Below are 27768 nucleotides of genomic sequence, written 5' to 3'. Positions count from 1 at the left end.
ATTTTAAGCCCTTATAAACTCTCCCACCCTGTTAACATTATTAGAGCCCTCTAGACATGAAATAACACCCTTTAGTCAAACGTTTAAACTGTGCTCCATGACAAGACAGAGATGACAGTTCTTTCTCACAATTAAAAGAAAGCAAACATATCTTATCTTCAAAGGAGCGCGTCATAAAAGAGCGCCATCAGGAGCAGATAATGTCAGAGAGAGCCGGCAAAGAAAAGCAAACAATCAAAAAATCAATACATGCTTTTAAGTATACAGAAGCACCGCGATAAAGCGGCATTTTGTAGAAGAGCGTCCGTGTCCTCTTTGCAAACAGCCCTCTGCTCACACCCCCTCCGGCCAGGCAGAGAGAGCGAGAAAGATAGAGAGAAGCAAACAATCTCAAGCACCGCGCGGGAAGCATATCTTATAGCATTGAGGAGTTTTAGTTAATATGCAATACATGCTCTGATTGGGTAGCTACTAAGCCATCCGCCAATAGCGTCCCTTGTATGAAATCAACTGGGCAATCAAACTGAGGAAGCAAGTAACCTAAATTAAAAGACCCATTGTCTGCAGAAAGCGGCGAACCAGCGAAAAATCTGTGATATATGTTTAGATGTGCTTACATTTAAAATCCGCGATAGAGTGAAACCGCGAAAGTCAAAGCGCGATATAGCGAGGGATTACTGTATATATATATATGTATACCAGTACGGCGTTAAAACTAATTAAGTCAGTTTTTGTGTTGCAGTTACTTAGTACGTTCTTCTTAATTTTTCACCTAAGCTGGCATGTTAGCATTCAATCTGCCTCAAGAATGATTTAAGATATGAAGAGGTAGGGGAAGTGACAGCGAAGGTGGTAGGGATGAGAAAGGCACCCGTACGCATGCGCCACACGGCCACTGCTGAGAGTTGATTTTACAATAAAAGAAAAATAAAGTAAAGTAATAAAAATCATCATCCCAAAAGTGGATAGTAGACATCACGTAGTATATGTGTACCAAAGATCAGGTCAATAGGTGAAACGGTTTGCGAGCTACAGGTGATTTAAATTCCTGGACAGACAAAATGGACAGACACAGTAACGCATTATATAAGAATATATATAAAGGGCAGTATCACTCCCTTGAACCCCGTCCAACACTCCAGACACCAGATAAAAGTCCAAATGTTGACTTTATTTTTATGCACCAGTGCAAAAAGCACCCTATCCAATATACTCATCCAATACACAATACTAATCACAATAAACCAATCCTACACTCCCAGACGCGTTGCCACCCTTCCACCTAGCTCAGCTCGCCGTCTGGGAGCTGTCACAGTCCTTTTATAGTCTCTGACACAGAAGTGTTCCAATCCCCAGTTCATGTGATCCTTATCACTTCCAGGTCAGATAAAAAGTCCTTTTCTTCATGCTGGAAGTACGTCACTTCTGCTGTCACTTTGCCTATGACGCACTTCAGAGTTATAGGGCACATATGACTCTTTGCTCCTTCTGCAGCTCCCTCTAGCGGCCCCTGTCGTATCCAGCAGGGCTGTGGATGAAAACTCCATTGTCCATGATTTCCTGCTGGTCTCCGGGGAACCTCCATCCTGCAGCCTGTGGGTATTGGCTGGGATGACAAGCCGGCCATAGACCACTATATATATATATATATATGTGTGTGTGTGTGTGTGTTATGAGTGTGTTATGAGGGGCCATTCAGGAAAAAAAAGATTGGTTCATGAATATATACATTGGTTCAGATATATCAGTCCGGATACATTGGTTTGAATATATAGATTGGTTTTAATACATCCGCTCAGATATATATATATATATATATATATATATATATATATATCGTTCAGATATATACATTGGTTGAAATATATATAAACTGGTTTGCATAGATCTGTTCTGATATATATACATTGGTTGAGATATATATATTGGTTGATATACACTGGTTGAGATATATATATTGATTTAAATAGATTGGTTTAGTTATATACATCGGTTCAGATATATATACTGGTTCAGATAGATCCTTTTAGATATATACATCGTTTGGGATTTACGGGCAGGCACAACGTGGCCACCCAAGTTTAGCATCTCCATTTCCCTTCATCGTTGCTTCAACATTGTTGTCATTATTGTGCATATTTTATACAAGTAGCATATGCCTGTCTGTCGCATTTTGTTTCATAAGCCGTCTTGGTTGGGGGTCCTCTATTTCAAAGCACTTTTTTTCCTTTCATTATTTAAAACACTCGCACAGATAACCCGCCTCCTTGCCCCGCTCTGTCCCGCCCTGGCTTAATGCACCCACCTCACTCGCTCCCTGATGTACCTCCCATGACAGATTCTTCTCAAAGGCCAAGTTACCGGAAAGCAATGATCGCAACCACAGTACGTCACATTTTTTAACCTCATGAGACGCTGGTTTATCATTGACCGAAAGCCGCCTGATGATATCTGTTATTCCGTATTGCAAGCATTTCATTAAAGGGCGATCTGCTTCAGCAAGGAACTTAGTCCCATTAGATGAAAGGATGTTATGGAGGAAAACACTGGAGTTTCTTTTAAATGTTGATCAGGGATCAAAATGACCAGAATATTCCTGTTTCACAAATAACTGATGTTTAACAGTTTTTATAGTAAAACTGACAAAACCACACACAAGCACATATACGCTTACAAACGCACACAAACTCACAAATCGTGGGTCGCCTATACTACTGATTAAGCATATCTGTTAAGGGTCATTATTTTTTCACCCCATAAAACAGATTCTTCTCAAAAGCTGAGTTACCAGAAAACATTGATAGCAACCACAGTACCTCCCATTTTTCACCTCAACAGAGGCTGGTTTATCATTGACTGAAAGCCACCCATTGATTTCTGTTGTACTGTATTGGCAGCATTTCATTAAAGGGCGATCTGTTTCAGCAAGGACATTAGTCCTGTTTGCTGACAGGATGTTATTAAGGAAAACACTGGAATAGCCCTGTTTCTTCTGAATGTTTATCAGTGATCAGGGATCAGAATGATCAGAATATCCCTGCTTCACAAATAACGGGTGTTTAACTGTTTTTGTAGACAAAACCACACACATGCACACAGACACACACACAAACACACACGTGTGTGTGTATGTATGTATGCATATATATATATATATATATATGTGTATGTATTTATATATGTATAGTATATATATATATATATATATATATATATATATATATATATATATATATATATATATATATATATATATATATATAAACTTTTTAAAAAATTAAAGGAACACTTTGAAAACACATCAGATCTCAATGGGGAAAAGAAATCCTCCTGGATATCTATACTGATATAGACTGGGTAATGTGTTAGGAACGAAAGGATGCCACATTGTTTGATGGAAATGAAAATGATCAACCTACAGAGCCATGAATTCAAAGACACCCCAAAAATCAGAGTGAAAAAATTATGTGGCAGGCTAGTCCATTTTGCCATGATATTTTGCCTCCATGGATATGCCTCCCCAGACAATCATTAACCCACCACCAAACTGCTCATGCTGAATGATGTTACAGAGAGCATAATGTTCTCCATGGCTTCTCCAGACCCTTTCACTTCTGTCACGTGCTCAGGGTGAACCTGCTCTCATCTGTAAAAAGCACAGGGCACCAGTGGTGCATCTGCCAATTCTGGTATTCTATGGCGAATGCCAATCGAGCTGCATGCTGCTGGGCAGTGAGCTCAGGGCCCATTAGAGGACATGGGGCCCTTGGGTCACCCTCATGAAATCTTTCTGGTTGTTTGGTCAGAGACATTCACACCAGTGGCCTGCTGGAGGTCATTTTGTAGGGCTCTGGCAGTGCTCATCCTGTTCCTCCTTGCCCAAAGGAGCACATACTGGTCCTGGTGATGGGTTATGGACCTTCTATGGCTCTCTCCAGCTCTCCTAGAGTAACTGCTTGTCTCCTAGAATCTCCTCCATGCCCTTGAGACTGTGTAGGGAGACACAGCAAACCTTCTGGCAATGACACGTATTGATGCACCATCCTGGAGAAGTTGGACTACCTGTGCAACCTCTGTAGGGTCCAGGTATCGCCTCATGCTACCAGTAGTGACACGGACTGTAGCCAAATGCAAAACTAGTGAAGGAACAGTCAGAAAAGATGAGGGGGGAAAAATGTCAGTGGCCTCCACCTGTTAAACCATTCCTGTTTTGGGGGTCATCTCATTGTTGCCCTCTAGTGCATCTGTTGTTAATTTCATTAACACCACAGCAGCTGAAACTGATTAACAACCCCCTCTGCTACTTAACTGACCAGATTAATATCCCATAAGTTTCATTGACTTTATGCTATACTCTGATTAAAAGTGTTCCTTTAATTCTTTTGAGCAGTGTGTATTTATTTTATATATATATATATATATATATATATATATATATATATATATATATATATATATATATATATATATATATATATATATATATAGGGCGCACGGTGGCGCAGTGGTAGCGCTTGCTGCCTCGCAGTTAGGAGACCGGTTCGCTTCCCGGTCCTCCCTGCATGGAGTTTGCATGTTCTCCCGTGTCTGCGTGGGTTTCCTCCGGCACTCCGGTTTCCTCCCACAGTCCAAAGACATGCAGGTTAGGTGGGTTGGCGATTCTAAATTGGCCCTAGTGTGTGCTTGGTGTGTGGGTGTGTTTGTGTGTGTCCTGCGGTGGGTTGGCACCCTGCCCAGGATTGGTTCCTGCCTTGTGCCCTGTGTTGACTGGGTTTGGCTCCAGCAGACCCCCGTGACCCTGTATTCGGATTCAGCGGGTTAGAGAATGGATGGATGGATGGATATATATATATATATATATATATATATATATATATATACAGTATATATATATATATACTGTATATATATACTGTATATATATATATACTATATATATATACTGTATATATATGTATATGTATGTATGTATGTATGTATGTATGTATATGTGTGTATATATGTATATACCGGTCAAAAGCCCGAATGGAAAAGGAGAAGGGTTGGGTGTCGGTCCAGCACCCCGACCCCGTAAAAATAAAACCCACTACTGAAACGCCAAGAGAATCACAACAAATACAACTAACCAGCAATGGAGACAGATCCCCTGTGACGGTGCTGGAACAAAGCCCATCTGTGGCCATCCAACACCCGATGCTAAGACACTAACACGAATCGGAACATAGAATGTACAGTCGCTCTATCGAACTGGCTACTTCACCCAGGTGCTCTGAGCGTTCGATGACTACCACCTGAACATTTTAGGCCTCGCTGAGGCACGATGGGCGGGGTCAGGACGCATAATTAACAATGGAAAAACGCTTCTCTAGTCTGGCCATAGCACCAAACATGCTCATGGCGTTGGACTCTTACTATCACCACAGGCGGCAGCAGTGCTCACGGATTGGAAAACGGTCTCCGACTGAATTATCACCGCCCGCTTCCGATCCCGACAGGTGAAACTCACAGTGATCCAGATATACGCCCCAACAGAGAAATCCGACAAAGCAGCAAAAGAAGCATTCTACGACCAGCTCCAAGACGAGCTGATGATCGCACCACACCACGATTTGCTCCGTGTTTTCGGTGATTGCAATGCTCAGTTAAATGGCGACCGTTCGGGCTTTGAGGTGACAATGGGTCCGCATAGATCAGGCGCTCGAACAAACGACAAAGGCGAGCGACTGCGCTCACTCTGCGCCATGAACAATCTATGCATCAGAAATACTTTTTTCCAGCACAAAAGGATCCTTAAGATGATGTGGCAGTCTCCAGGAGGACTATACAAAAACGAAATCAGTTACATCTGCGTCAGCAAAAGATGGTGCTCGTCCTTGCTAGATGTGAAAAGCCGGAGAGTAGCAGACGTCGGCTCTGACCATAATCTACTAGTCGCCAAATGCTGGCTAAAACTTGTGCGATCGACGCCTAAACCTCAACGACCAAGAACCTTCAATGTTACAGATCTCAAAGAGACGCCCGTAGCCCAGCAGTTCCAACTCGAGCTCCGAAATCGCTTTGAAATACCCGCAGAAACAGACGGCGAAGAATCGATTGAGGATGACTGGAAACGACTCCACCAGACTGTCATTGAAAGTGCCACAACTACAATCGGTCGAAGATGAGGCACATAACGAGAACGCTGGATAAAAGATAATACCTGGGACCTAATCGATGCATGGCGCTGCTTGAAACAAGATTGGGAGCCACCAGGACCTGGCAGAGGAGTGCTACCGAGCTGCTGATCGAATGGTCAAATGAAGCTGCCGCCAAGATAAGCGTGATTGGATCAAAAGAAAGGACATGAGGGGCAAGAAGCCGCGGACAGGAACAACACTAAAACACTATACAGGATTGTCCGAGAGCTGAGTGGCGCGCCCAGCAGGAGAGGTGTACCAATTAAAGCAAAGGACGTTCACCTGTTGCTAACCACCGAAGCACTAGAAAAACGATGGGTTGAGCACTTCGCTGAGCTCCTGAACCAACCAGAACCCACATCAACATTCGCGGACGATCTCTTAACACCAACAAACGACCTTGCAGTCGAAGTTGGACCGATCATGCCAGCCGAAACCAAGTCGGCGATTGCAGCTCTTCAGACTGGTCATGCACCCGTCATGAACGAAATCGCTCCCGCAATGTTAAAACACGCAGGACAACCACTTATAGACCGTTTTACATCTCTCTTTAACAGGTGGGAAACAGCGACCGTCCCAGAAGACTGGAGAAAAGGGGTCATTGTAAAAATTCCAAAGAAAGGGAATCTTGCCGACTGCAACAACTGGCGCGGAATTACTCTCCTCTCCATCCCAGGCAAAGTGCTCTGCTCTATCCTGCTCCTACGCCAAGTTGTTGACCATCTATTCCATGAGGAACAAGCAGGGTTCCGCAATGGGAGATCCTGCTCCGAACAAATCTTTGTTCTACGAACAATCATCGAATTGCAGCAAAAACTGTCTATAAACTTTATCAACCTTTACTAAGGCCTTCGACAGTATCCGAGAGACACTATGGAAAATTGTCGGAGCCTATGGCATCCCAGTGAAGTTCGTTAATATCTTACGAAATATATACCACGAGTCGAGCTGCTACGTACGCACGGACTATGGCATATCTGAGGCCTTCCGGATTGACACGGGCGTGAGCCAAGGCTGTATCATTTCACCATTTCTATTCCTGCTGGCACTTGATTTCGTCATGCGCCACGCCCTTGGACACGCCGACCATGGCCTTCAGGGCCGCGATGGGAGACGAATAGCAGATCTGGACTTCGCGGACAATATCGCTCTGCTTGGCCCCACCCAACAATCCCTCTGCGATCTCACTGAACTACTACAACGTGAGGTGGCAAAAATCGGGCTCCGAATTAGTAAGGCCAAGAGCAAGGTCATGTGCATTGGCTATGCCCGTGCAAACATCCTGGTCTCCATCGGCCAACAACAGCTTGAGGAAGTCGACCGCTTCACCTACCTCGGCAGCACCATGGCGCCTGACGGGGAGACAGACATCGACGTAGCCTGCCGTATTGATAATGCGACAACTGGGACCAATATGGTGATCCAACGGCATTACACTGCCAACGAAGATACGACTGCTAAATACGATCCTCACCCCTACGCCGATATATGCGAGCCAAACTTGGAAGTCATCTGCAGCAACACTGCCTATGGCGAATACTGAAAGTCCCCTACCAGGACCACGTCAGTAATGACGAAATCCATCAATGTACAGCTACCCAACATCTAGCGAGCACTGTAGCGGAATGCCGCTTTCGATTTGCTGGCCACATCCTCCAGCAACTAATACATCGCCTTCCAAAGATCGCTATGAGCTGGACGCCCGCCTGTGGTACATGAAAGCGTGGCCGCTCAAAACAAACATGGCAACGTTCTTTCAATGAACACCTATGCACTATAGACATATAATGGGACGCTGCCGCTAACCGAATTCATTGGCGATCTCTTGGTGCCCAATGCGCCACCTGGCGTGGGAGGAACTAAGTCTATGTCTAAAAAATATATATATATGTGTGTATATATGTGTATATGTGTGCATATATATGTGTATATATGTTTATATATATACATATACATATATATATATATATATATATACATATACATATACATATATATATATACATATACATATATATATATATATATATATATACATATATATATATATATATAGTAATAGAATAAGATGTTTCTCGCACCCTTGTACCCTCAGACTATCCGTCAAACACCAGGTAAAAGTCCAAAGATGATATTTATTATAATAATAAAGTGCACAAAGCACGCTCCTCTCCACAATTCTCCAATAACAACAAACCACAATAATAAACAATCCTCCACTCCCAGACGCTTAGCCACCCTGCCTCCCAACTCAGCTCATCGTCTGGGAGCTCCCACAGTCCTTTTATATTCCCTGACCCGGAGGTGTTCCTTCCCAACAGTCCACAAGTCCTTATTCCTTCCGGGTCAGGGTAAATAATGTTTTTCTCACCCGAAGCCGCCGCTCTTCCTATGACGAACTTCCGGGTCATAGGGCATGAAGAACTCTTCGGTCCTCCTGCAGCTCCCTCTCGTGGCCCCCATGGCATCCAGCAGGGCGGTGCACAAAAACTACATGGTCCATAATGCCCTGCTGGTCTTCTGGGACCTCCATGCTGCAAAGAGGGCTCCACCTGGCGGCTTGGGGGTATTGGCCGGGTACATGGCCGGCCATATCTTACAATATATACACACAGTATGTGTATATGTATATATACAGGTATATGTGTATAATTCTAATCTAGTAAAAGAAATGCAATGCAGGATTTTTTGTCAGTCACCAGTTTTTGTATGGGAAGTTCACCAAAATATGGTGTTCTGAGTATGTATACATTTCACACTTTCACGCATTTTCCTTTTTGACAAAACCAGTTCCCTCACCTGAAGTGCTAGATCACTCAAAATTGAATGTTTCACATCAACTGAGTAAAATAAAAGCAAATTGAATTGACTGATCCCGCCATCTAATAGACTATCTGTCTTAATTATCCAATTCAAAAAACAAAAGTACTTATGTTTAAAATATTTATCTTGAATTATGCCTTCTTTGAGACTAGAGAAAGAATCTTTTTAATCCTTTTTTCCAGCGTAAGCCTACACATTATATCTGAATTATACATTTGAGTGGAACTGGTAATTTTCTAACCTAAAACCAAAACTGTATTAACACCAGAAAATGGAGTATCAAAAGTGATACTCTACTGATGCCATTATATCATGGACAATATGATCTATTTGTGTATTTTATATGATTGAATTCTAGTTTGTTTTTGTTTTGGTTGAGACATTCAATTTGTAGACAGTTCCCTAAGGAAAAGGCACATTTGAAATATACCAATAAAAACCCCAAACAAATATTGTATTGTTAAATAGCATAATGCAATAGATGAATTAGCATAGTTGAGGGGTTGGGAGTTAGGAGTAGTTGAAAAATATAAAACACTTGCCCTCTGGACAGCACTATGAAACTGAGGGGTCACTTCAGCTGTGATCTGAGATGGCTTCACAGCAGCTCTACTATAGTTGCAGAGACACTACATTAGTGATCCTCCAACTCCCCTTACTACTCCTGCACCCTTCACATTCTTCTTCTGTCAACTCACAAGTGTTGCTTCTTTTTTACATTACTTTATGGTATCATTAGGGTCAGACATTCCTGTCAAATGCTGAGTTGCATGCTCTGTAGCAGTCTGTAGAAACAGGTCACCTTTCTTGCTCTCCTTCCTGAGCGGGCCCAGTCTCTAGCCTTTCTAGGACATCCAGTACACATACTGTACAGGGCATATTGCCTTCATTCTCCAGCTCTAGAATGTTGATGAGCATTACCACATCTGGCCATTGTTGCACTCTCTGCTTTCCTGTCTTGCTTGTGCCCTGCCCCTACTGTCTACCCCTTTTCCTGCCTACTGTACATTCTCCCTGTCCACCAGGCAAGTCATCTTTATAATAATAGAAAAAACAATTAGTAAGAAATGGTGCTTATGAAAATATGCTTTGTATAGTAATTTAAAGTCTTATTCAAGTTTAAAAGGATATTTGTCATTGTATTCATATTTTTTCTGTTATTATACATATAGACTCATACTGGAGAAAAGGAAAAAATATGTCCATACTGTGGCCAGAAATTTGCAAGTAATGGAACTCTGAGAGTTCACATCAGGAGTCATACAGGTAAGACTTAAATTTTTCTAGAAAAAAAAAAAAAAAAGGTACATAATTTTAATGGTTTCATTATGTGAGTAAATTTGCTACCATGTATGATTGATAGAGAGCTTGTATTCAGAAGGCATTAAACCATTGATATCAACTATAAAATTTAGTCTCCAGAGATCTGATTATGGTACATTTGTTTTTGTTTAATGCATTTTAAAACATTTTTCTTGTTTATCTCTTAAGTGGGAATTGTGTATCTGAATAATATTTAATGACATAAAACAAGTGAAGGATAAAACAAAGTAGCTACAGTATTTTTTATTCCTGCCTTGTGATTGCACATCTCAGATACTGCTTCTTAAAGCACACACAATCTTTTGAATCATATTTACAGTATTATGTAAATAATGACAAAAGCGAATGGGGAATGCATCAAAACACACCGCCATTTTCTGTCTCAGCTGAGAATTTCATCACCCAGGCCTTTAAGCTGTCTCCCATGTGCACACACGACAGTGTATACAAATTAAGAGTATATTTTAAATTTCCTTTGTTAAAGCATAAGCAATATATATTTATCTAAAAAAAATGTTCATACAAGTTGAGTAAAATAAGTAAATATCTCAGTATGATTTAGTTTGGTGTAATTTTATAGAGGAACAGGTAAAATATTTCAAAGGGAAACTTTATTATATCAGTAGTATAATGAATATTGTTGTCACCTAATCTAATGTAATGTTTTAGCTGGCCTTTGACTAGTGTATTATATAGGTAATTTGACCCATTCATAAACCATCATTATCAAAGTAATTATTCATCTCTCAGTGTAAGCAAATATGTGATGGTTGGTTGATTGGTTCCCGAAAATGACTTCCAATTTCATTGTCCTTCACAAAATTACCATTAATACCGGCCCTTATGACACTTGCTCTGCTCTCTACTTTGAAGAAAGAAATCTTGGCAATATATTTGAGATGTTTCAAGCATTTCTTTTCAGAGTGTAACATCCATTTTTTCAGTAGTTGGTTGACTAAACCATTTCATAGTTATGGGCTCTTGTGTTGGTGGTGGTACTGTACTCCATATTTGCAGTAGTGGTCCGTTTTAGGAAAGAGAATTTTTAAAGAGGTACTGTACAAGAGAAAGATGAGTGAAAGAAAACAATACTAGATAGAATCAGGATGTCAAAGCTACGTTTTAGCGTGATAGCAACAATTATATATTTTATAGAGTTATGATTAAGAAGCATGGAAATTGAAACCATAAAAATTACCAGCTTTTAAATTCTACTCAGCATAGAATATAAACAGGGAAGGTGCATTCCCATAATACAGTACTTTTGAATTGAAGATCTGCTTCTCCATGTCATTCAGTGGTCAAGAATTCCTTTAAAATCATTTATGTTAGGTAGAATGCCCAGAGGGGACTGGGCGGTATCATGGTCTGGAATCCCTACAGATTTTATTTTTTCTCCAGCCGTCTGGAGTTTTTTTGTTTTTTCTGTTCTGTTCTGTTTTTTCTTCTTACTCTTATTCGATGTTAATTAATGTTGATTTATTTTGTTTTATAATTATGTCTTTCATTTTTCTATTCTTTAATATGTAAAGCACTTTGAGCTACTGTTTGTATGAAAATGTGCTATATAAATAAATGTTGTTGTTGTTGTAAAAAGCACTGTATTATGGGAATGCACCATTCCTGTTTATATTGTATGCCAAGTTCCTGGAAGTGAGTATTAGTAATATCTTGGCATGCATTTAATACGCTTTACACTACAAAAAGGGTAACCGACATTTGTATTATGGGACTCAAGTTAGTGAGGTGTTTTTTTGTTTTTTTTTTAACCCATGGAATGTTTTTCACACTGTTTGCCAATACCCAGTTCTAGTCACTGTTAGGTGCATTGTTATGCATTTTCTGTATAGAAATATAAGAGTAAAGATTTTTCTTGGCCAACACTTCAAACTACACAGGGGAAGTAACATACATGCATATATATACATACATACACACATAGTGGAACCTCGGTTCACGACCATAATTCGTTCCAAAACTCTGGTCGTAAATCGAAGCAATTTCCACCATAGGATTGTATGTAAATACAATTAATCCGTTCTAGTCGTTACAAACTGTATGTAAATATATATTTTTTAGCTTTTAAGCACAAATATAATCATACCATAGAATGCACAGCGTAATAGTAAACTAAATGTAAAAACATTGAATAACACTGAGAAAACCTTGAACAACAGAGAAAACTAACACTGCAATAGTTCACGCTATAGTGCTGGGAACCACTTACTAAAAACACTTTTTTTAATGAGTTTTAAGCACAGGGAAAAAAAAATGAACATTTGAAAATCCGTAATTTAATAAACCACCAAGAAAAGTAACATGCCACAATGCACGCTATGAACCAATCGCTATGAACCAATCGCTGTAAACAGAACTGAAAACAAAAACATGCCTTTTCTACCTTATGCTACCAGCCCTCCCTCTCTTGCTCGCTCTCTTTTGTGTGTGTGTGTGTGTGTGTGTGTGTGTGCATGTGTTGTGCGTGCCTGCCTCTCTCTCGCGCACGTGTGTGTGCGTGTGTGTGTGTGTGTGTGTGTGTGTGGCGCTCTCTCTCTCTCTCTCTCGCTCACTCACTCGCTGCACAGGAAATGCACAGGGAGAGACTGAACATGCACAAACCGAAAGGGAAACTGGCTTGTCGTATACCGAGTGTGTGGTCATGAACCGAGGCAAAAGTTTGGCCAACAGAGGTTCCACTGTATATATATATATATATATATATATATATATATATATATATATATATATAATATATATATATATATATTATATATATATATATATATATATATATATATATATATATATATATATATATATATTATATATATATATATATATATATATATATAAACTGCTCTAAAAAATTGAAAGGAACACTTTGAAAACACTTCAGATCTCAATGGGAAAAAAAAAAATCATGCTGAATATCTATACTGATATGGACTGGGTAATGTGTTAGGAATGAAAGGATGCCATATCGTTTGATGGAAATGAAAATTATCAACCTGCAGAGATCTGAATTCAAAGACACCCCGAAAATCAAAGTGAAAAAATGATGTGGCAGGCTAGTCCATTTTGCCAACATTTCATTGCAGCAACTCAAAATCATACTCAGTAGTTTAAATGGCCCTCAGGTGCTTATATGCATGCCTGACAATGTTTGGGCATGCTCCTAATGAGACAACGGATGGTGTCCTTGGGGATCTCTGCCCAGATCTGGACCAGGGCCTCACTGAGCTCCTGGACAGTCAGAGGTGCAACTTGGCAGTGTTGGATGGACCGAAACATACTGTCCCAAAGGTGTTCTTTTGGATTTAGGTCAGGCAAGCCTGGGGGCCATTCAATGGTATCAATTCCTTCATCCTCCAGGAACTGCCTGCATACTGCATGAGGCGAGATACACAGTATATATATATATATATATATATATATATATATATATATATATATATATATATATATATATATATATATATATATATATATATATATATATATATGTCTGCTTAATGAAACTGTTTAACATTCTCATAGGATTAATGCTTGTAAATTTTGTGTCTTTTTTTCCCCCATGGTATCTTCATTTATAGATTTTTTTTTTTTTTAACTTGTATGTCAGTCTGCTGTAGTCCATCTTTACAAATGTTGCTTATAGTACCCTCCACCCTAAGGCCAGCAAGAGTTTATGTTCTGTTGCTGAAAAAGTTCAGTCAGAGTCCACATTGCATGTGTCTTAATTTGTGTATATATAATTTACTAATGTTTAACACCCACCCCCATTTATTGCTTTGGGAAGCTTTTATTTGTTAACAGGGGAGCTGCTGAGATTCTAAAGTTTATCTTAGTCCTGCTTTACCTCAGTGGCATTTTCACTGCTTTTCTTATCACTAAATAACACGCTATCAATCACACCTTAGTATCTGTGCTGAAAGTTTAACCTTGATAAGTCAGAGTTATGTGTCCTGTGGCACTTCCTTTTTTCAAGTTTAGTGTTATTGTGATTTTAATGTGCACATTTTTTTCTGAAGGCTTCTTTTTGTCACTTTTATGCTTATTGAAATTCTCAGGGAGCCAATGATTTGAATCTTAATCTGAAATAACTACAATGTATCTGGTTTGCCTAGTAAATTAAAATATTGTGATGTTTAGTAGTGACCTAGGAACAGAATTTGAATTAGAGTAAAAATTATAAGGTTTTCAATCTATACAATAAAGTGGCTGTTTAACAGGCCTGTGTTTTCATAGTTAAAGCTGCCTCATTCACTTTCCAATTTAAACACTTTGTAGCAAAGCCAGTCTTATTTTACACATTATCCTCTGCCAGGCAAGAGAAGTCAAGATTTGTGGTTGAAAGTAGCTGTGTAGAATATATAAAGTGATTTTCACAGTGTCTTAATCTGTTTTGTTTGTGATAATACAGCATTTGAACAGAAAAGCCAGAGGAGCACTGCACAGCTGTTCTGGTCTAAAACGCTCCTGGTTATCTACTGGCATTTCTTCAAAGACAATGAACTTTTATTTTTAAAGCATATTTATACCCGTGTAATATTGTGCATTTTTTAGCATCATCTCAGCCAGAAACAGTTTTATAAGAATGAAATGGCCATTGTTTCTGGTGGAGGCTTATGTTGTGAATTAATTGTGATTACTGTTAGGCTAACATTCCAGTTCACAAGGTACATTTGCAACATATTTGGATATGCATCAGATGCATCTAATATTGACATTTGTGCTTGGTTATTATGGATTATCTGGCTTCTCAGGGAAGAAGGGCAAGGGAAAAATCTGAAGAATTAAAGAAACCGTGGATAACAATGTAACAAAAAAATAATCACACGCTCAGTCTTATACAGAAAAAAGTCTGGAAAGTTCTATTTATGTCTAACTAACATCCAGCATCTTTGGTGTAATAAATATCCATTTGCAATACCTATGGTGTCAAATTTAAAAATCTTTTGATATACTACTGTATATATGCTGTTCTTGAAGATGCATTTACAATGCTTTTGTGACATAAGATTTTTCTTTATTTTATTTTGTATGTTATACATTATATGAGAAACATTTTTTCTTAACCTGGATGAAAAATATGATGGAAAGTTTCTAAGTAAAAGTTAAGGCTGAGCCATTTAACATGGTCATTTTTCCTTGGTCCACTTCTTTTCGAGTGACTTCAGCTTGTAAAATGTACACTATAAATATGAGTATCATAATGGCACAGTAGTTAGTTCGTTCCACTGATCTATTCATTGTGCGTGGAGTTTATCCATTGCCCCATAATTTGTGTAAGTTTTTCTCAAATATCCCATTGATATGTGCGTTAGGTCGATATGTGATTTTGAATTGTGGGTGTTTCCATGAGTGAACCTTGTGATGGATTGGTACCCTGTGCAGTGTTGGTTCCTGCTTTATACCTGATGTTGTCTAGATAGGGTCAAGCTGCGATCATCTTGAATTATGTCATTTTTGTAGAAGATTATGCAGACATATTTTTAAAGTGGATTTGCCCTATGTGTAAAATGAGTAGTGCAAAAGATATCCTTGTAACATTATTAAATAAGTCAATGTTTATATAAAAAAAGCACTTGTTAACAGACCACTCTAAATATAAATCTTTTTATGTACATTTTGTTTTTAATGACACTAATTAAATATTGTATAATGTTAAAATATTTTTTGAGAAATATAGTTTTAGAAGGATTTTCAAAACAAAAATCATCTATCAGAATTTTCATGTAAAATGTTTTGTATGCAGAGGGTACTTTTATATCAGACCGAATGTCTAGTAAAGATGAAATACAGAATTAAAGATTGATTTTTGTATATGCTGTTGTCCTGAACATAAATTATTACTCAATAATTTTATAATAATGTGTTTGTATTGCAGCCCCCTGTAACCTCTTTTCCCTGCACCTTACACCCTTTTCTTACATTTACTCAGGAAAGAATGATCATTAATAAGCTTTGTAATAGCTGGTATTTGAATTGGTTTGGAGTGAATGAAGGTGCATGTATGGAGTGGACAGAGTAGACCAGAGCTTTACTTTTGGCTCTGTAATTTATCATTCCCACTAACAAACCAGCACACACACAGAGGCCATGTTTCACATGGAATTCAATAAGGCTTTGCATGGCCTTATCCTGTAAATTCATGATTTCTCGGGGTAACTGGGATTTGTGACAGTTAGCTCTTAAATCATCTTGGTGGTCACACATTTTTCACTGTTTAATTGTAAACTTTGAACATGGATACAGTTAATATACCTTTTAAATGCCTGAAGAAGAATATAAATCATCTGATGAACTTTGACAGACTCCTTAAATTAGAAAAAATTGATAGTAAGAAATGACATTTTTTATAACAAAATTTAAAAGTTATTCTTTTTGTCTTTCTCTCTTTCTGTCTGTCTGTCTGCCTTTCTTTTTCACTCTTTCTACTTTGTTTATTTCTACCTTTCTTTCTACCATTGTTTATCTACAGTAATTGCATGATTTACTGGTTCAACATAATTGTACCGCTTGTTCAGTCTGTGTAATATCGTGTTTACATTAACTTATTCATCTTCCAGGCTGCTTATACCAGTACATGATTTGGGACTTTTATTGTCAATTCCTGCAACTGCTGGTCACTAGCAGTCCTAAATTATGTCTCCGCTTATTGCAAGCCACATTACACTCACTTAAATGTGGCTAATGTAAAGTTGACAGTTGATCTAATACATTTGTATATTTGGGATGTACGAAGGATACTTTGCGTATCTTGGGACACACACACACAACCCACAAAGATACTGACTACAAATGGGATTTGAACCCAAGACTGTGAAACTTTTATACAAAAGTGGTTAACCTCTCTAACATCATTCTGCTTCTATTTAGCTTTACAGAGCAATATGAAAGGAAATGATTTACATTCCTTTGATGTATTAACTTGGTTTATTTTTTTTTTCCTTCCAAGAAAGAAAGTTATACTGTACAGGACAAGGACTTTGCATTTATTCTTTGACTACAGATTGAGGCTTCTGTTTTGCCATCACTGCAAAAGAAGGCAATAAAGTGCTGACTTTTTTAATATCCAATTTAATTCACCCAAATTATACTTATACTGCTAAATATATACTTTTTCAGTGTTAACTGCTAAAGATAAATGAAAGTCAGTTAAATAAGCAATTGTAACAGTTTGCTCTTTATCCTACAACTGTACCACCCAGCCTTTCCTTTAACATAATTGAAAAGTAAACTCTTACTCACTGATAAGAAAAGGATTAGGATCAAAATAAACACAGCAATTTATTATATACATCTTTTAAGCCTTTTAAGTCTTTTCATCTGCATATTTGTTGTAAACAATGACTTTAGGGTGGGAATGCCATTGTGGCTTAAAAAGCTGAATAGCTGCATTTTGATACCTTCAAAAAACTTTAAAGCAAACAACTCACAAGATGCCCTTATAACCTTTGCAGATCATAAATCATGATTCAGTTTCTTTGCTGTTATAATGAAAGTGTTTTATAGTAGCAAAGAGCTCTTCTTGGTTGTTACATTTACCTTTTATTATATTTTTAAAGTTTTGTCACAGTACTGTTTTTTAAAGATACTGCGTTTTAATTATGTTATGCACTAGCTCACAATTGATATACAAGTACTTTTTTATTTATATTTGTAATTAGCATGAAGAAACTGTAGATCTCTACCAAATCAAACTTTGGAAAGATGCTATGCATCTAATTTAATGATATATGTAATTTAAGTGTAAATATTAATGGAGTATGAAATGAAACTCAGAGTTCACTTGTTTCTGCATTTCTTTGAATAAATAATATATTCTGTATTCTGTTTTTTTATTATTATTACATACAAGGTGGCTGACATTTTTAAATAGTTCTACTCATTTAACTGTACTACATGGTTATGAAATCATTCTTAAATGCTTACATTTCTTAGAAGGAAATATAAAAGGATTTTTAGAGTGCAAAGGAAAAACGTTTGCCAGGGTTTTGCAGTGGTTAAGTTCATTATTAAAAAGGACATGGTAGTGTAAGAATTGTGTGGGATAGGAAGACACAAGCAGACACTCATTTCCTGCAAACATTTGTCTTTCTTTTCTGTCATTATTGAAAATATTGAAATATTGCAAGCATGAATGCCCAAAAGTTATAGCATATGCTTTGATTAGAATATAGGTGCAGTAAAGATTTATTGTTTGTAGTGCATTTCTTGTGGCTAGGCTCTGCTAGAAATCTGATAGTAAATACGATAGTGTTTTTCTTTAAAGACAAAAAATTGATATATTGCCAATTGTTCAGTGTGGATTGAATAAATAAAAGTTACAATTTATTTTCTTAGCAGTAATACTTTATTTTGGAAAGTTGGCCACCAAAACTTTGGTAATATTTCAAAAACATCAAATTTGCATCTAAATTTTTACAAGAATAGCTAGTATAGGCAACTGAAGTCACTCTGGCATTATAAAAACAATTTCCTAAACAAATATTTCAAAAATATGCCAAAAATGCCAAATTGCAAACCTCTGAAAAAGTCACCTAGTTTAAGTTAATGTTTTTAAATTTAATTATAAATACAAGGAATGGCAAACCACTGGCACCCTTGCCGATTCATACCCTTGTGAAAGACTGCCAAACTGGTTCCTCAGAGTTCGACTGGTGTAAGTGTGTGTGGCCTTTGAGTAACTAATATACAGAGTTTCTGCACCTTACGCCAAATGTTGTTCATTTGACCATATATTCGAAGAAAATGGTTAAAACGATGAATAAAGAATAGCTATTTTAAGCAAAGCAAAAACAGTTAAACTTTAGTGCCTATTGAATATTTTATTATTATTTTATGAAGAATGAATCGGTTTGAAGGTGTAATGACTTTAAGTTTAGCAGTAGTTTCTGAACTATTTTAAAAGACTCTGCCTTAACCATTTGAAAGGAATAGGATGAGAGACTTGTTAAATATATTGATTTGCCAGTTTTTATTGTTTGTTATAAACAGAATAATTGACAATATAAAGAATATTAAGAACATAAATAACAATAATGCAGTTAAAATTTGTCTTTCTTGGGAAAAACATATATTTTTATTTTATGTATAAATACTGTGAGGGAATGAACAATTGACAAGACGTTTTCAGGGCACCATTAAAATGGTAAATAGCAGAGTTAAGTCCATATGACTTCTAGGCAGGAACAGATTCACACTGGTAGCAGGACAGGTCCTACACATGCCAGTAGGGAAGGCTCCATATTTGTGCGTGCCTTGAAAAGGGGAGTACAAGCACAGGTTTGAAGAAGTATGCAATGCATCCATCCCAGTTAAAACTAAAGAGGAATTGAATGCAAATGGATTAAAGAGTAGGTCAAAATGTAAAATAAATAAATTAGACATTAGAAGCAAATGTCAGCATATTGAGAATTACAAATGTAGAAACATGAATTTGCTTAGTGCCTCATATACATTTCTGGGATTTGTTGACTGATGTCTTATTTTAAAAGTAGTATCTAAATTACTTTCTACATGAATGGCTTTTATAGTTAACTCAATCTCAACTCACTTTAAATGAGCAGTATTTCAAAATATACAGTACCAACCACCTGAGAAGCTGCATTGGTCTTTGTCTGGGGTTAATTTCTATCACTGTAGCTTTAGTTTGCATTGCAGTTTAATTTAGTCTCCTAAAGGTTAATTGGAAAGCTATGAGTAAAATCCTGCTCTGTTGTACTTTTCCAGTCACATATATTCATTTCTGCCTTTTTAGCAGTTTATGGATACCTGAAACTGGAAGTATTGGAGCAAACTTCTTAAAATGAAAATCAAAATGTATTTTAATTAAATTGTATTTAATGTTGTATTAAATTGTATTTTAATTAAATTGTATTTGTGTGCTTAATAAGGTACGAGTTTTGTGTTCCCCTTCCAATAGTTACTACATTGTTAATTCCCATCTTTGCTGCATTTATTATCCTTCATGCAAAATACCATCTTGGATTTAAAGTGGAATTTGTGGAGGGTGCCAAAATGAACATTCGTAATATAGACATATACATTTGGTATAAAGCACCTCATTCATTTACTGGGTTGCTGTAGAAACCTTTGGTTTTAATGTACATTGCTAAAGTGGCAATTCAGACTGCTTGAATACTGACTTTGTGTTTATGGTGCTGTCACTTTTCTCTTTACTTTTTATGCAGATGACCTGTCAAGTTTATATACAACTAGCAGAATACCCGCGCTTCGCAGCAGAGAAGTAGTGTGTTAAAGAAGTTATGAAAAAGAAAAGCAAACATTTTAAAAATAACGTAAGATGATTGTTAATGTAATTGTTTTGTCATTGATATGAGTGTTGTTGTCACATCTATCTATTTATATATATAGCAAAATACCAGCGATTGGCATCGGAGAAGTAAAAAGAAAAGGAAACATTTTAATAATAACGTAACATGATTGACAATGTAATTGTTTTGTCATTGTCATGAGTGTTGCTGGCATATATACATATATAGCTATACTAATAAAAGGCAAAGCCCTCACTCACTCATCACTAATTCTCCAACTTCCCGTGTAGGTAGAAGGCTGAAATTTGGCAGGCTCATTCCTTACAGCTTACTTACAAAAGTTGGGCAGGTTTCATTTCGAAATTCTACGCCTAATGGTCATAACTGGCAGGTATTTTTCTCCATTAACTGTAATGGAGTTGAGCTGGAATGACGTGGGGGGGCGGAGTTTCGTGTGACATCATCACGCCTCCCACGTAATCACGTGAACTGACTGTCAACGCACTACGTAGAAAACCAGGAAGACCTCCAAAAAGCGCTTAAGAAAACATGCATTATATAATTGAGAAGGCAGCAAAACAATAAGAAGCGAGCGAGTGACATATACTACCATATTCATGAGTGCTGCTACCTCGGAAAGAAAGCAAGGTGTAAACCTAAACTTTAAATTAAGTTCATAGACAGGCTACCGCTGGCGTTTCACATGCCCACAGGTAATGCGGGATACAAGTTTAATGAGAGGACGCAGGATATAAACGAGAGTTTTGATCACTTTGTAACTAAGTTAAAATTGTAGGTGAAGGGGTGTGCTTATGCAAATTCCGAGACTGTGTTGGTGGGGGATTGACAGTTAAGGCGGGTGGGGGAGTCACGTCATCATCTCCCTCCCACCTCATTTCGCTCTGAGCTGAGCTGCGCGGCTAACGCTGTCTTCCGAAGCAACTTCCTCAGACTGCCACCAAATACTCACAGAAAAATCCACAAATTAATACACACGCTATCTCTAGAGTTTCTACACACTTTCCTCCAGGCACTACTTACAAAAGGTTACATTGACAATCGTGTTACGTTATTTTTAAAATCTTTCCTTTTCTTAGCACAAGCACAGCTGAGAAGCTTCGATGCATGTGCTCCATAACGCGTTAAAAAATAATGCATTTAATCACACTTTGCATTACAAGCAAAGGGGAGCTTTTGTCAATGCATGATTTCCTGGTACACGATTACATTGATCAGCATCCCGATTCATTTTACCCTCACACCACCTTAGTTTGAGAAGAAGTATGAAAAAATATGAGGTTAACACAGAAAAACAGATCACCAATTCAAGCTTTATGAATAATAGATTCGCCATCAATAATTGTTTTGGTAAAGCCATCCTCCTTCAATTTTATAATTTTTCCGCCACTAGCCATGATTAAATGAACGGTAAAAAAGTAAGAGCAAAGCGAGGGTGACTTATTTAGGCAGGCATATATATGACAGCAACACTCATGACAATGTCAATCATGTTACGTTATTATTAAAATGTTTCCTTTTCTTTTTCATTACTTCTTCTGCGAGGCGCGGGTATTTTGCTATATATTGTAGCGTCTTCCCAGACGTAATGACGATCCGAGACGGTCACTTGGTTAGTCCCTTCTTTATTAATAAAAAAACGGTTGCTGTTTGCCGCAACCACGCCGAACAGGCAGAACTCAAAAAAAAACAATCTCACAGCGAGAGCGACATGACCGAACCTCTCTCCTGTCTCCACCCTCCTCCTTCCAACCCAGCGCTCCCCCCCGCCTCGGCTCCACCCCATCCCTCCGGAACCTCCTTTACTTTTCACTCTATTACAGTCCATGAGAAATAACAGGGACAACAGAATAAATAACTGAGAGGGATGCAAATCACAGAACACAAACTGCAAAACAGAACTCTACAATAAAGAACAGAACGCTACAATATATATATGAATGACCTCCAAAGAGCGCTGAGACTTTTGATATCATGAACGTGTCTGCAAAAACTGGGGTCTCCTGCCCAGCAAAAGTCGAGCAGCCAGCGCGCGTGCATAGCTGTGCCGGCCTTTGAGACGCTGACTGCGCTTCTGCCTTAAGTCAAAGTGAGCACTTTTAATTTTTTTCATCCTCCCCCTGCGCTATAGCCCAGACAAGTGCAAACACGGGACCCCTTTTCTACACCATGGCAAAATAATATTAAGGTGATTCACACTTTCTTTTGCACGTATACGATTATGAGATCCTCAGCTCGGATTATGAAGACGCACAGGAGTGGAGGGCTGACAGTGCCATCACAGCCGATTAATGGCGGGGACGTCTCACCAGTCTACACAAGACCCAGCACGACTGTCCCCAAAAGGCGATCATAACGTCAGCGAACACATCTCTCTATACTATATAAAAGAAAAAGGCAACTTTACTTTCTTTACACCTTTTTCCTTTTATCCCAAACCAAAGCCTTTCTCTCTTAACACTGCAGAGGACACAAAACTAATTTTCTTTAAATGCCAGTAAGGCACATTACCAGAGGCACAAATTTGAACGCTCACATAGAAAATGTAATTTCAATGTACCTGTACTTCTTAAAACGTTAATGTTTTACTGTTTAATAACTTATAGACTATAATTTATTATTTTTCCCTTGCACTCAGTGACCAAACCTATACACACACATATAGACACATACAAACATACACACAAGTATATGTATGTGTATATATATATACACACACACACATATACATACATACATATATATAATTTGTGTGTGTGTATGTATGTATGTGTGTATATATGATGTAGATAGGTATGTATATATATATATATATATATATATATATATATATATATATATATATATATATATATAGATATGTAGATATGAAGATATGTATGTGTATATATGTGTATATATATATATATATATATATATATATATATATATATATATATATATGTATGTATGTATGTGTGTGTGTGTGTGTGTGTGTGTGTGTGTGTGTGTGTGTGTGTGTGTGTGTGTGTGTGTATATATATGACAGCAGCAATCCAAGCTGTGAGAAAACAGTAAAAGGAGGCGTGCCAGGCGTGGTGGTACATTTTCTGATGCAGCTGCGAAAACAACTTCGTGGCGCTGCCGCCAAATACACAAAACAATTACTTTGACAATCATGTTACATTATTTTTAAAATGTTTCCTTTTCTTTTTCATAACTTCTTTAACACATGACATCGCTGTGAAGCGCGGGTATTTTGCTATATATATATATCACAGCGACACTCATATATATATATAGATAGATAGAGATATATATATATATATATAGATAGATAGATATGAGAACAACATATATATATATATATATATATATATAGATACATAGAGATATATATATATATAGATAGATAGATATGAGAACAACACTCATATCAATGACAATACAATTACATTAACAACCATGTTACGTTATTTTTAAAATTTTTCCTTTTTTTTTCGTACCTTCTTTAACACACTACTTCTCCGCTGCGAAGCGGGTATTCTGCTATATATATATATATATATATATATATATATATAGTGGAACCTCGGTTTGCGAGTAACTTGGTTTATGAGTGCTTTGCAAGACAAGCTTAATTTAATAAATTTTGACTTGATAAACGAGTGATGTCTTTCAATACGATACACTTTGTCTGCTAAGCGTTATGTGATCACAACTGAGCAGATTGTTCTCTGTCACGTGCGTGTGTGTGCATCTCTCTCTCCTTATCTCTTTCGCTCGTGTCTGTCTGTCTGTCTGTCTCTCTCTCTTTCTCTCTCTCCAACACTCAACACTAGCTTTATTCAGCTTGAAACAGCAACAGCGCGGTTATTTATTATAGTGGGATCTTTATAATGTTCCTTGTATCACCCATCGACGGCAGGCACGTATAACATGTCTGCGATCTTTTTGGATGCATTTATACGGCAAACTGCTACAGCGCTGGGACAGTGCGATTGGTTTGGGACACTCTTCCGCGTGTCGTCCCTTTGGGTGGAATCCCAAAAGAGTTTAGAAACTCACTCACACCAGCCATGATTCTTTTTAAAGGTAAAGTGCAGGTCAATTTGTTTTATGTGTTTTTACTTTATATTTTATATTAATCATTTTTATATGAATAGTTTTGGGTTGTGAAACGAATCATCTGAGTTTCCATTATTTCTTATGGAGAAATTCACTTTTTATATACGAGTGCTTTGGACTGGGAGCACGTTTCCGGAACGAATTATGCACACAAACCGAGGTTCCACTATATATATATATGTTTATCTATATATGTATATATATATATATATATATATATATATATATATATATATATATATATATATATATATATATATATATATATATATATATATATATATATATATGTTTATCTATATATAGATATATATATATATATGTTTATCTATATATAGATATATATATATATATATATATATAGATATATATATATATATATATATATATATATATATATATTGTAGCAGATAGAGGCGTGGTCCACCTCTAACACCCTCAGATACCACTCTGAACACCAGGTGAAAGTATAATTATTCTTTTTATTATTGTGTACAGTGCACAAAGTACCCTCCACTCTACACTCATAAATTACAAATAAATCCAACACAACAACACTATTCTCTTTCCTCCTCGCCCAGACACTTCGCCCTCCTACCTCCCAGCTCAGCTCAGTGTCTGGACTGGCCCATAGTCCTTTTATAGCCCCTAACCCAGAGGTGTTCCTGCCCCATCAGTCCACAGTTCCTTATTCCTTTTGGGTCAGGGTAAATAGTCCTTTTCTTCACCCTGGGAGCATGTCGTTTCTTCCTGTCACATGACTGAGGTGTACTCCCGGATTATAGGGCACATGCCGGCCTACGAGCCCCCCTACATCGATGCCTAGTGGCACCCAAGTTATCCAGCAGGGCAGTGTATAAACACTACATAGTCCATGATGCCCTGCTGGAACTCAGGGCATGAGCATGCTGTCGGGAGAGCTCCTCCTGGGGGTGAGGGCCGGAGTAAAATACCGGCAATCCACTACAATATATAAATATATATATATATATATATATATATATATATATATATATATATATATATACATACATAGGTATTTCTGGCGACTAAATAGAACCTACTTATATCCAAATTCGAGCTGTTGAGCTGTCGCCTGCCTGCCTGAATAAGTCACCCTTGCTTCGGTCTTACTTTTTTACCGTTCATTTAATCATGGCTAGTGGCGGAAAAATTATAAAATGGAAGGAGGATTACACTGAGTATGGCTTTACCAAAACAATTGGTTCGAATCGATTATTCATAAAGCTTCAATTAGTGATCTGTTTTTCTGTTTTAACCTCATATTTTTTCATACTTCGAATCGATTATTCATAAAGCTTCAATTGGTGATCTGTTTTTCTGTGTTAACCTCATATTTTTTCATACTTCTTCTCAAACCAAGGGGGTGCAAGGTTAAAATGAATCGGGAAGTGCTGATCAATGTAATCGGTGTACCAGGAAATCATGCATTGAGAGAAGTTCCCCTTTGCTTGGAATCCAAAGTGTGATTAAATGCGTGATTTTTTTAACTTGTTATGGAGCACATGCATCGAAGCTTCTCAGCTGTGCCTGTGCTAAGAAAAGGAAACATTTTAAAAATAATGTAACACGATTGTCAATGTAACCTATTGTAAGTAGTGCCTGGAGGATTCAGTTTGGAGAAACTGTAGAGACAGCGTGTGTATTAACTTGTGGATTTTTCTGTGTGTATTTGTTGGCAGCATCACAAAGTCACTTCCGTAACACTGCGTGCGTTGGCTGCGGAGCTCATCTCAGAGCAAAATGAGGTGAATGGGAGGGGAGATGATGACGTGACTCCCCCACCCGCCTTAACTGTCAATCGCCCACAAACACAGTCTCTCGGAATTTGCATAAGCACAGCCCTTCACGTGCAATTTTAACTTAGTTACAAAGTGATCAAAACTATCGTTTATATCCTGCGTCCTCTCATTAAACTTGTATCCCGCATTACCCGTGGGCATGACAAACGCCAGCGTGAACTGACTATCAACGCAGTACGTAGAAAACCAGGAAGAGCTCAAAAAAGCGCTGAACAAAACATGCATTATATAATTGAGAAGGCAGCGAAACAATCAGAAGCGAGCGACTGACATATACAACCATGTTTATGAGTGCTGCTACTTTGAAAACAAAGCACGGTGTAACCCTAAAGTTTAAATTAAGTTCATAGACAGGCTGCCGCTGGCGTTTGTAATTTAGTGCCTGCCCATAAAAGGCCGTCCGTCAGCAGCAATCCAATAGAAACGCTGCCGCTAAATATTCACGGGTGAAGGACTGTGCTTATGCAGAGGTAGATGAGATGGTCAGGGTGGTGTTTGGCACAAACTCAGCGAAACTGTGAGAGAAACTTTTAAGTGCCGGGTCTTAACTAACATTACATACAGCCATGGACATCACACAAGATGGCACCAGCACAGCTCAGAACCTTTGATGCAAGAACACCAAGCGGCTCACGTGAACTGATGCAGTGCACAGACAAAAAGCAACAGTTCCAAAGAGTGCTGAACAAAAACCGAATTACACAATTGAGAAGGCAGCAAAAAAATATGAAGCGTCTGATATATACAAGCATATTCATAAGTGCAGCTACTACGGAAACAAAGCACACGGTGGAAAAAGTTAATGTCCCGCAAAACGAAGACAGTGTAAAAAAAAACCCGTGCATGCAGTGTGTCACATCTCAGATAAAAACGAAGACGAGCTGTTTATTAATGCAGTAAGAAACGAATCGATGAATGAAACCTCTTATCTTTACATCGATTGACAAACACGGAATGTAACTTGAACACAACACATCCTACAAATACGACCCTGATTGAAAGAAATAATGATAATCACTCAAACACTCAATAACACTCACAAAACAATTACTGTATATTGACAATCATGTTACGTTATTTTTAAAATGTTCCCTTTTCTTTTTCATAACTTCTTTAACACACTACTTCTCCGCTGTGAATATATATATATATATATATATATATATATATATATATATATATATATATATATATATATATATATATACCTCGATC

At 37.7% G+C, this 27768-nt stretch overlaps 1 protein-coding gene across 3 annotated transcripts in view; it reads left to right on the top strand.

The window, feature by feature from the left end:
* prdm5 (PR domain containing 5) overlaps positions 1–27768 on the top strand; it is a 316540-nt gene that overhangs the window by 190457 nt on the left and 98315 nt on the right. For all 3 annotated transcript variants that reach the window (XM_039751133.1, XM_039751132.1, XM_039751134.1), the window contains one exon: positions 10172–10265. In XM_039751133.1, coding sequence (XP_039607067.1) covers positions 10172–10265 — 94 coding nt within the window. The remainder of the gene's footprint in view (positions 1–10171; positions 10266–27768) is intronic.

This window comes from Polypterus senegalus, chromosome 4 (genome assembly GCF_016835505.1).
Source record: "Polypterus senegalus isolate Bchr_013 chromosome 4, ASM1683550v1, whole genome shotgun sequence".
Taxonomy (NCBI): Eukaryota; Metazoa; Chordata; class Cladistia; order Polypteriformes; family Polypteridae; genus Polypterus; species Polypterus senegalus.
The sequence above is the reverse complement of the archived record's forward strand: the minus strand, read 5'-3'. Positions and strand labels throughout refer to the sequence as shown.